Genomic DNA, 11,376 nt, shown 5'->3' with positions numbered 1-11,376 from the left:
CTATCGTTATCATTTTAATAAAAGTTATCTTAGTTCACTACAAAACTTCACAGCATTCACTTCTTCAACAGCAGCGGTGCAGTGTAAGCAGGAGCGTAAGGCGCCGCGAAATATGGTGAGGCTACATATGGCGAGGCGACGTACGGAGCTGGGGCAGCTGCGGCTATGTAGGGTGCAGCAACATAGGGCCCAGCAAAGTTTCCATGGTACTCCCGGGTGTAAATGGCAGCTGAGGGCGCGATAGGGAGCACCGGCGCTGAGTACGCGAGCACGCTGGGTTTAGGCTTAGGCTCGGCATTGGCGACAGAAGCAAGAACCATAAGTACGAAAGCGAAAAACTTGAACATTTTAGGTTTTTTTTTTAATGAACTTCTCCTGTTAATGCGTGGTGAACGAGTGATTAAACTGTTTTGTTGTCATACACTTTGCTGCGCAGTGTTTTATAGATGAATAGCCACCCAACATTTATCGCCGCCACGTGACAAAAAACACAAAATACATAAACAAGAACCTTGCATGCCTTTTTTCCCCCCTTTATTTGGTACTTGGTTTTTACCAGCTGTAACGTTGAAAGCAGAAGCGCACATCGTGGCCATGACGTGGCCGAAAGCGTTAGCATACCCGTTGACTGTTGCGACTATAGCGACTATGCACGTTGGTGGCACTTAATGACCGACAGCTTGTTGGCCCGTAAGGTAGCGACAGCTCAATAAGGAATTGCCGAAAATTATGCAATTTCACTAGAGCGTCAATTATGCGGGTGTGAATGCGTATGCCTCGCTCATAGTTTTTATACATTTCGCTTGAATGACTTATATTATCTAATGGCTTATGAGTATTATATCTTGTTTCTCTTTGGTTTCGCGCTATTCGAAGCCGGCGGCAAGCCCACGTGACTGGAGTTGCTGATTAGGTTTGCACGTAATAGGGGCCGCGCGCTATCCGCCAACACCAAGCAGAAAATATTTACAATCTCGAAATAGAACACAAAGTCAACACTCTGATTTTTTATTCCATTTGAACAGATCGATTTTAGCAGATCACATCCTCTAACTACATTCCTTCGTATTGTCGGTACGATTGATTACGTCTTATTGTCGCTATAGACGTTGCCTTAAGCATTTTTAAGCAATTCAAGAAATGAGCAAATTTTAAAACGAAGCAGATAAGGACGGCAACCATACAAGGGCTGCTTAGATTGACGAGTGTAAAGACTGGTTTTATAGCGAAGAATTAGAGGTTAATAAGAAACTGGTGCAGTGAGTTAATGATTTACCGTTATGGGCAGAGAAATGGCACACTTGTAGTGTCCTCTATATGGATTGTTATTTCTTAGAAGATTAACAGATATTCGCACATATTTTTATGCTAATGTTATGCTGTGAATCACTTCTCTCTATAAATAGGAATATAGGTTAAATATGAGTAATGAATAAATTGTATGAGGGTATCAGAAGAAACTGTCGAAAAAAAAATAGTCTTTGACAACTGCCCGTAGAAACAGAGAAGTCAAATTCTGAAAAACAATACTTCTTACGAACGAAACAAAATCAAAATGATTGATCCTGATGGGAAGACTTTTATTCATCGTGAAAAAACCAAGAGTACAATTCCCGGTACACAACAAAGATCGAAAAGCATGAAGGGGATAACTTAAAAGTTCGAGGCTCATTTTCTGTAATGAAGTTGGACCAATTATGAGAACAAATGGCAATATTGGCAAGTTTGCTTACGTTCATATTTTCAAAAATACGATGAAACCATATTCCTCCGAGCCCATGACACTAAACTCGCCATTCATGCATGATAATGGCCCAAAGAATACCGCAAAAGTTGTGAAAAATTAACTTCCCAGAGAAAAAATTGCAGCTCTGAATTGGCCAGCAAAAAGCACTGACCTTAACACTATTGAATATCTGTGTAAAGATATTGAGGTTAAGGTTAGGCAAAGAAAAATTACATTATGCAGCAATTACAGTCATGTGAAAAATAATAGGGGTACTAGTTCGTATAATGGGTGTGTGAAAAAAAAAATGTTTGCAATTTTTTAGTTTTTTGAAAATATTAGAAGGCGTATATTTTTACAAAATGAGTTCCGCGTATAAAAAACGATTTGAAGCAGTGTTTTTATAATTTAGAGGCCAATGACGGCCACTCCAACTTAAAAAGTTTTTTGTGCCGTCAGTTTTCCGGTGTTTTTCAGTATACACCTTGAAGGTCCAAAAGTGGCACGTGCATCTGCAGCAAAAAATTTGAAGAAGTCCAACACATTCATAAATAAGTGAGTGCAATGATATACCGAAGTTAAAAATGTTGACGATTTGCCCGGAAGAGGCTACAAAAAATACCTCTCCAAAGCAAGATCAGAAGATCTTTGATTTGCTTGTGACAAAGCCGATCTTATTGTTGGGTGAAGCAGGAACAGCTTTAAGAAAAAAAAATTTTTTTTTTCGAACTCCATTTATTCCATACAGTCTGTCATAACAATAACAATAAGTACTATTTTTACCTACAATTTAAAGAAGAATAGCTTAGAGTAAGAATTCCCAGTGGAATGCGTTACATAATAATGAACATCATACAACATATACATATATTGTACAATTTTACAACTTTACGTACTATATATTACGTTTTAAATCTTTGCATTAAATCGTTTGGCTGACAAATCTTGAGGAGTAGCTTATCTTGGAGAGGTTATTTGCTCGGTTATTCGGATGAGTGGCAAGTCGGTTGTTGTATCTCTGGCTGAGGTTGTTTATTTCTTCGAAAACTGTCGTAACTTTTAGGTCACGGTGCAATATCTCGTTTCGTACAAACCATGGCGCATTGGCACACATGCGGAGCACCTTTGACTGAAATCTTTGCATGATTTCTAGATTTGATTTTGCAGCTGAGCCCCATAATTGAACTCCATACGTCCATATCGGTTTCAGAATAGACTTGAAGATAAGCACATTATTGTCTAGTGTAAGTGCTGAATTGTAGCCGATTAACCAGTGTAGTGATCGCAATTTCAGTCCAAGTTGCTTTCGCTTTAAAAATATATGCGATCGCCAAGTAAGACGCCGGTCTAATAGAATACCTAAATATTTGGTGTGAATGTATCCAAAGGCACGATTCGAAGACGTTTACATGCAAAAGACTTCAAATTTCGGAGCGCATAGAAAAAACCGCTGCTTTCATTATCACACATTGAAAGAATACTTGCATGGGCTAAACGAAATTCAAAAATGAATGTGTAAATGGATCAATCTTCCTTTTGGACGCATGGTTGCAAACGTCGGTCCTGGTGTGCTGCTGTTAATCGACAACTTCAGCGAACTGTCAAGCATCCAGTTAAGATGCATGTTTGGGGTTGCTTTTCCGAAAAAGGATTTCGCCATTTATATCTGTTTACTGTCAATTTGAACGCAGTTCAGTTCAGCCAACCTTAGATTTCATAAGAAGACAACGATCCCAACACAGCGAAGCCAAAGGTATGTAGAGTGGAAACAGCGAAATGGGAAATAGATGTTGGATTGGCTTTTACAGTCGCCGGCAAAAGTTAAGCACAAACTCAAAGGAAAACAAATATGGGCAGTTAAGTAGTTGTAAAGGTAAATTCGGTTGGTTTGGAGCCGATCAACTTGCGCAGAAATTCATTCAAAATATACATTTTATTGAACATTTTCCGTAAGTAAGTCCATGTATACCATTCCTTAGAATTCGATTGGTCAAATAGTTTCTAAGCTATGGCGGTTCCATAAGCAAAAATAAATTTTGATGATTAAACTATTATTTTGCGTTTTATTGAACAATTCCCTTCACTGTTTCGACGGAATGTATAAATTAAAGCGAACTTTAATTTAAACATAATATTTACAACAAAAACAATTTACAGCGTAAAACGACCTCACAGTTTTTTTCGTGTATTTAAGGAAACTTCCAAATTTATAAAAATTTTACTCACTAATATTTTGGTTAAAAGCTTTTTACCAAAACTAATTTTAATCGAAACTGCGTAGAGCCTAGAAGTTATTCAGTATATTCGACTGTTTTCTCGCACTCCTCTTCTAACGCCTGGATTTTATCCAGTCTAATTTTCCCAAAGTCATACATATGTAGGATCATACGCAAAAAAAGTAGGATCTTCGATTTATTTTATTTATTTTTTATTCATAGCTGAACAATCAACGATCTAGTTTATGACTCGCCTGAAACAATTACATAGTACTCCACATCAATTCGAATTATTAAGCCACAAGCAGCCTAAATATATGCAATAAATTTGGGTATGGGAGGCGCACTCCAGCCATACGAGTATGCACGCACCCAACTGGAAAATCTAAACTTACTCTGCTGAGTAGTGATGTAAGATGGTTCAATCAATGTAACCAATGGAGATTTAAATCACACGTTATTATTTTGGAAAATGCGATTTTTTGATTGCAAATACAAAGGCACTTTTCGAAATTATTGAACAATCTTTACGGTGTTACTGAATGTAAAAAAAAGCATTAGGAGAGAATGCGAATGCGTCAGAATATTTCGATCCTTCATGCATGCGAGTTTGAGTGAGTGAAAAAATTTACATATATCACTCAGAACTACTACAAAATAAAACCGCAAGTTTAATACAATTAAATCAATCAAATATCGTTTTGATCTAAATCATTTGAAACGAAATTCAGCTTTCCATATGTTTGAGCAAAAGATTGACATTCTGTTGCACATTTTTATTTTAGCATTATTTTTTACCACATTTAACTCGCGTTTTTATTTATTCTAGTTTTCAGTAGGAACTTTGCAGTCGATTTTAAGCAGCTTATGATAGGTTTAGATTACCTAGTTTTTAGAGATAATTCTATTGGTTTGACAACTAAGTAATTCCGGATTTCACTCATAGATGGCTTCAGTTGCATTTTTAATTTTGCAGACATAGTACAAATGTAAAACACATTTTGTTATTTGATAGTTGGTAGTTCAGCTGTCACTCAGAAAAAAAATTTTTTGAGCGGTTGCGGAGTTTTCGTTTGGCGTTCGTTGAAAAATGGAAAATCAAACATTTTCGTCACATTTTGCTTTTTTATTTCCGCAAGGGGAAAACCGCATCGCACGCTCATAAAAAGTTATGTGCTGTTTATGGTGAAGAACCCTTAAAAGAACGACAGTGTCAAAATTGGTTTGCCAAATTTCGTTCTGGTGATTTTTCATTTTCTAAACAAAATCCGCAATTACTTGCTTGCCAACCCAATAATAAAACTTTTGTTAGATATTGAAGAATGCATAATTAATATTTATATTACAGAAAAAAGCGCTTTGGCCAGTTATCTGCAGCACCAGATTCCAGCATAAGAAGATTCACCAAGCCACCTGGCTGTCTCCTGATCGAAAAACACGAAACCAGATATATCATGTTGTGATAGATGGAAGACACGCTTCTAGTGTATTAGATGTACGTACGATCCGAGGACCCAACATCGACTCGGATCACTACCTTGTTGCAGCCAAACTGCGCACCCGCCTCTGTGCAGCAAAAAACGTGCATCTACCTACGCAAAGAATGTTCGACATCGAAAAGCTGCAATCACAACAGACAGCCAGAAGATTCGCCACTCGACTCTCACTCCTACTCTCAGAGAGTACTGTCTAACAAACCGGCATGCACGAACAATGGAACAACATTTCTCGCTCTCTACGTACCGCCGCCGAAGAAGAAATCGGATTCCGGCGAGCCCGAAAAAACAATTGGTACGACGAGGAATGTCATGCTGTCGCAGAAAGAAAGGATGCCGCCTAAAGAGCCACGCTGCGATCGGGCGCAACGCGAACCATGTGGGATCGCTACAGAGAGCTAAAAAAGGAAGAGAGACGTATTATCCGAAAAAAGAATCGAGAGGCTGCGCATGTCACCGAGAAAGTGAAGATCCCGATACCCCAATCGTTGACGACGAAATTGTCGTTCCGCTACCCGATCATGACGAGGTGAGAATAGCGATAAAGCGGCTAAAGAACAACAAAGCCGCGGGCGCCGACGGACTGCCGGCTGAGCTATTCAAACATGGCGGCGAGGAGCTGGTAAGGTGCATGCATCAGCTCCTATGCAAAATATGGTCGGATGAAAGCATGCCTGCCGATTGGAATTTAAGTGTGCTCTGCCCAATCCATAAGAAGGGCGATCCTGCAATTTGTGCCAATTACCGCGGAATTAGTCTTCTAAATAGCGCCTATACGGTTCTAGCGAGCGTATTGTGTGAAAGGCTGAAGCCCACCGTCAACCAACTGATTGGACCTTATCAGTGTGGCTTCAGACCTGGAAAGGCTACCATCGACCAAATATTCACAATACGCCAAATCTTGGAAAAGACCCATGAAAGGAGAATCGACACACACCATCTTTTCGTCGACTTCAAAGCTGCATTCGACAGTACGGAAAGGAGTTACCTGTATGCCGCGATGTCTGAATTTGGTATCCCCGCAAAACTAATACGGCTATGTAAGATGACGTTGCTCAACACCCGCAGCGCCGTCAGAATTGGGAAGGACCTCTCCGAGCCGTTTGATACCAAACGAGGTTTCAGACAGGGTGACTCGCTGTCGTGTGACTTCTTTAACCTGATGTTGGAGAGCATCGTACGAGCCGCAGAACATAATCGCTCAGGCACAATTTTTTATAAGAGCGTACAATTGTTGGCGTATGCCGATGATATTGACATCATCGGCCTTAACAACCGTGCTGTTAGTTCTGCCTTCTCCAAACTGGATAAAGAGGCAAAGCGAATGGGTCTGGTGGCGAACGAGGACTAAACGAAGTACCTCCTGTCTTCACACAAACAGTCGGTGCACTCGCGTATCGGCACCCACGTCACTGTAGACAGTTATAATTTCGAGGTTGTAAAAGACTTCGTCTATTTAGGAACCAGCATTAACACCGAAAACAATGTCAGCCTTGAAATCCAACGTAGAATCTCTCTTGCCAACAAGTGCTACTTTGGACTAAGTAGGCAACTGAGCAGTAAAGTCCTCTCTCGACGAACAAAAGTAACACTCTACAAGACTCTCATCATGCCCGTCATAACGTATGGCGCAGAAGCGTGGACTATGACAACATCCGATGAAGCGACGCTTGAAGTGTTCGAGAGAAAGATTCTGCGTAAGATTTTTGGACCTTTGCACTTTCGCAACGGCGAATATCGCAGACGATGGAACGATGAGCTGTATGAGTTTTACGACGACATAGACATAGCGCAGCGAATAAAGATCCAGCGGCAACGTTGGCTGGGTCATGTTGTCCGAATGGATTCAAATCCTCCGGCTCTGAAAGTATTCGAAGCGGTACCAAATGGTGGTAGCAGAGGAAGAGGAAGGCCTCCTCTGTGTTGGAAAGATCAGGTGGAGAAGGACTTGGCTTCACTTGATGTGTCCAACTGGCGCCGGTTAGCACGAGAAAGAAACGACTGGCGCGCTTTGTTAAACTCGGTCAAAATCGCGTAAGCGGTTATAGCGCCAATTAAGAAGAAGAAGAAGATATGGTCACCGTAGGCATATTAGAATTTTTGTGTATTTAATAATTTCATTAGTTGATAGGATACTCGTACGTTCGAGTGGAAAGAAAGTTCAAACTAATGGTGTTTTCTTTTTGTATGCCATAATTTTGGTTTTACATCATTCACATATTGTTTTCACTTCCAAAAATATCACCAATTTGATTTATATTGTCACAGTAAGAATAAAGAGCAAGAGAATTTTACATATTTTTTTTTAGCTTCATAATTTGTTTTACAGGGCACCCATCCCCCTAGTGAAAAAACGAAAGGGCACACAATTTAAAATTTTTGGCAATTTTGAGTGAGACATTTGGACAACAAATATGGAGAGAATTCTAACAGATTTGTCCATATTTAACAAATGAACGTGAAATAAAGTGACTTTCATAAGTGACGCCTAGATGTGAGTAGTAAATAATTCCTAGACGGTACTTTGTTTTATGTCATCTTTGTCATTTGTCAAGTAGACAGATGCACAATTTTACACGATAGAACAACGCGATCAAATTATTGAAACTTATTATGAAAAGGGTCGATCTTTAAGAACAACATATTGCAAAATTCATGATTTTTTGGCGGAAATAATCATTGGAATGAGTCGACAATGGAAAGGTTGGTGAACAAATTTCAAGCAACTGGTTCTGTCGAGAATAGAAAAAGGACTGGTAGACCAAAAACTGCAGGTTCTGTTGAGAATTTTGCTGCTGTAGCGCAAAGTGTTGCTGAATTAAGGAAGCAATCGTTATCTAGACGTTCTCAACTATTCGGCTTTCATGAATCGACTGTTTTTGGCGGAGTTTACTTGTAGACGAGCTCATGGTGGACATTTAAATGATGTAATTTCTCACATATAGTTATGAAGAGCCGTGTTTTGAATACAAATAGTGAAACCGGAGATAATACAATATAAATTTTAACATTTCTTTTAAATGATTATATTTTTAAATTTTTCTGGTTATCAGCTGAGTTGATGTTGGTCGTTTGAGCCGCATGGAGTTTCGCTTTCTCTTAATGGGAGTTGTCGCCTGTGCGTACTCGTATGATTTGTGCTGCGTTTGCGGATGACTTCTGGTAATGTAACGACATTCAGGTCGCGATGGATATCTTCATTTGAGACGTACAAAGCAGCATTAATTATTGTTCTGAGTATTTTCGATTGTACTTGTAGTTCCCCAGATTTCTAGGCCGCATGCCCAGATTGGGTATATTTTATTCAGCAATGACAATTTCGAGTGCCTAGCAAGTAGTCAATGTAAATTCGCGTTCAATATTGGCTCTGAGCTCACAAATCGTCGCCGGCTTGTTACTGTAGACCAATGACTTCACATAACCCCAAAACGGGACGGCTTGTTAAATGGACCGTAAAATGGCCGTAATGCTCTTAAAGTAGCAGCAACAGAACGATTATTTTCAAAAAAAATTTGCACGATTTGCAATCGTTGCTCAAGTGTGTAGTGTTCCATGATGAAATGTATACTAATGAAGTTTACAAATGACCAGCGAAAAATAAAAAATATTGCGTCGTTCGCCCTCCCTATTGGAAAAAAGTTGAAGCGCACCTATTGAATAACCCTATAGTTGTCGGAATCTGTTGTTTACCTCAATTTTTTTCAACATGATATTTTCTTCCCAGAGAAGTTTGGAGTCAGTAGTCATTAAGGGGGGAAACCGGTTTAGATCGATCAAAAAATCAATTTTTTTATTGCATAAATCGTTAGTATAACTACTCAAGAATATGTGGTAAAAACTTTAAAGCTAAATTCGTATTATTCGCGATGCTTTGAGAACTTAAGTGAGCGCCCATCGGTTCGGCCCCGTAGCGCTTACGATACGATGCTTTATTCCAAACGCGAGTTTTTTTCAACTGGTGGGCATTCTAGCTTAAAAAGTTATCGACCAATTGTTCTAAAGTTTTTCAGGATTTTGTCTTTATTCAATTCTAATTTATATGAACCTAATTTTGGGATTATATTATTATTTAAAATATGGTTTTTTAAGCAAAATGGATGAAAAAATATGGTATAAAAAACTACTTTGTGTTCAAGCGCCTCAAAAGCATGCAATTTTCAATATTTTTTTACCACCATTAGGTTTATATTCTTAGGAAATATGTTGTTAATAAAAAAAATTGCTGTTGATTTCAGAAAAAAATTGCAACTTCAGGAATTCCCACCAGCAAGACACTCGGATGGCGATTGTCAATGAACAGCACGCTCTAACGCCACTATCTCCCGCGGAAATACAATAGCTTCAAACAAATTTAAAAGTGTACCTAAAAATATAAATAAAATATCCTCTAAACTTAAACAATTTCTGATTATTCCTTCTTTGTTCAAAAAATTCTCGAAAAACACCAAAATTTTGGCCTCCTAAACCAGTTTCCCCCCTTAAAAGGCATCTGGCTTTGGTGTCTATCGGAATTTAGGAATTGTTTATTGTCAAATTCTTATGTTCAACTTTGTATTAAGAGTAAACTACATGAATTGTTTTGTCACTATTGATTTGTACTCGTATGTATACCCCAAACGTTAAACAATTTTATAGTTTTGTACTTATATAATTCCACACTTTTACAGCTCTGCGTTTAACAAGGCTGAGAGCGTTCTGAAATTAAGCTCTGATAGTAGTCTCCAATTGAGCTTTAGTTGTTTGTTACTATGTATTTTGCAAAAAGAATTGCCTTCGTTTCAAGATTTTCAAGCCTTGGGTGAAAGTTGTGCGTACTCCGATGGAGAACATAACAAAAAAACTGGTCGTATCAAATCGCGTCATCTGGGTCGAAATGTTAAGTCAACTGCGCGAGATATAACCATACCTCAACACGTTTATAATAAAAATGTATCATTTGAACGTGCCTGTTCAATCGTTTAACTTGCCATGGTGATTTGGCATCAGTTACTTAATCACAGACAATTGATTTTACAGACGCCACCAAACCAACGCGCACATCTCAGCACGTCAACATCGATTTTTGTTCATTGGAAAACCACATAGAACATTTGACGTAACAAAAAACAACCAAATAAAAGAAAATCGAATTATTGGGAAAACAAATTTTTATTTATTATAAATAGGTGTATGTATGTCTTCATGTATATTTTTTTATTTTATTCATATTTTATATTTTGCGCTGATTTTCTCACATAAATGCATAGCCGAGTAATCAAAAAAAATTTAAATTTCCACTTGCCCCAAGATTGAATGTGAATCCAACATTGATTGAAAAATTGCTAATTGGCTTAAAGATCACATTATAGCCGGTTTTGATTGGCTTGCTTGGTAATAACGCTTTTTTCACGACTTTATATAGCGAATAGCCCTTACGTTGAAGCAACACATAGTAATACTTTAACTGATGATTGATATCTTCGAAAACATTTGTAGGCAGGTACTTCCAGTCGACCTCCGCTGCTGTCCATAAAATAACTACTGAATCGTTAATAGGCCAATTTGTGTGCAAGTGTTCAAAAATCTCTGTAATATTGCCGTTGCCACTTTCTGGACTATTGAGTTGGCGACCAATGCCCAAAGGCGTCGGTTGTGTTGTCGGCACGGCTTCAGCAATAAGTGAATACTCGATTACAAACTGCATAGAAGGTACGTTACAAAAGATTACGTGGCTGGCCGCAAAGATTATGTTATGCGTCGATATTAGCAATACTGCAACTAAAATCAAAATTCTTTAAATACAACCACTTGTAGTTTGGTCATTAGTTACCGTTATATTTGTACATGTTTCTCTTTTAGTGTTGACTCCCCTTCTATTCGTCTCATGGGTAAGCAAATAACATCGCACAATGATTCGGATTAACGCACCTTTTATATACAAATAGAATGTAAGCGTTTC

The 11,376-nt window shown here is 38.5% G+C and overlaps 2 protein-coding genes across 2 annotated transcripts; both read right to left on the bottom strand.

The window, feature by feature from the left end:
- On the bottom strand, positions 1-390 carry LOC129242920 (uncharacterized). Its single transcript, XM_054879854.1, has one exon. It carries the CDS (start codon positions 345-347, stop codon positions 57-59), a length of 291 nt encoding a protein of 96 aa, XP_054735829.1. The 5' UTR covers positions 348-390; the 3' UTR covers positions 1-56.
- Positions 391-10,683: 10,293 nt separating this feature from the next.
- LOC129240123 (uncharacterized) lies at positions 10,684-11,170 on the bottom strand. Its single transcript, XM_054875657.1, has one exon. The coding sequence runs from the start codon at positions 11,119-11,121 to the stop codon at positions 10,693-10,695; it is 429 nt and encodes a 142-aa protein (XP_054731632.1). The 5' UTR covers positions 11,122-11,170; the 3' UTR covers positions 10,684-10,692.
- Positions 11,171-11,376: the final 206 nt, after the last annotated feature.

Source organism: Anastrepha obliqua, chromosome 3, assembly GCF_027943255.1.
Source record: "Anastrepha obliqua isolate idAnaObli1 chromosome 3, idAnaObli1_1.0, whole genome shotgun sequence".
Classification (NCBI taxonomy): Eukaryota; Metazoa; Arthropoda; class Insecta; order Diptera; family Tephritidae; genus Anastrepha; species Anastrepha obliqua.
This window is presented reverse-complemented; position numbering and strand designations above follow the sequence as displayed.

Bases quoted from the DNA above. Each gene is read 5' to 3' on its own strand.
- LOC129242920 (XM_054879854.1), bottom strand. From the start codon at position 347: ATGTTCAAGTTTTTCGCTTTCGTACTTATGGTTCTTGCTTCTGTCGCC.
- LOC129240123 (XM_054875657.1), bottom strand. From the start codon at position 11,121: ATGCAGTTTGTAATCGAGTATTCACTTATTGCTGAAGCCGTGCCGACA.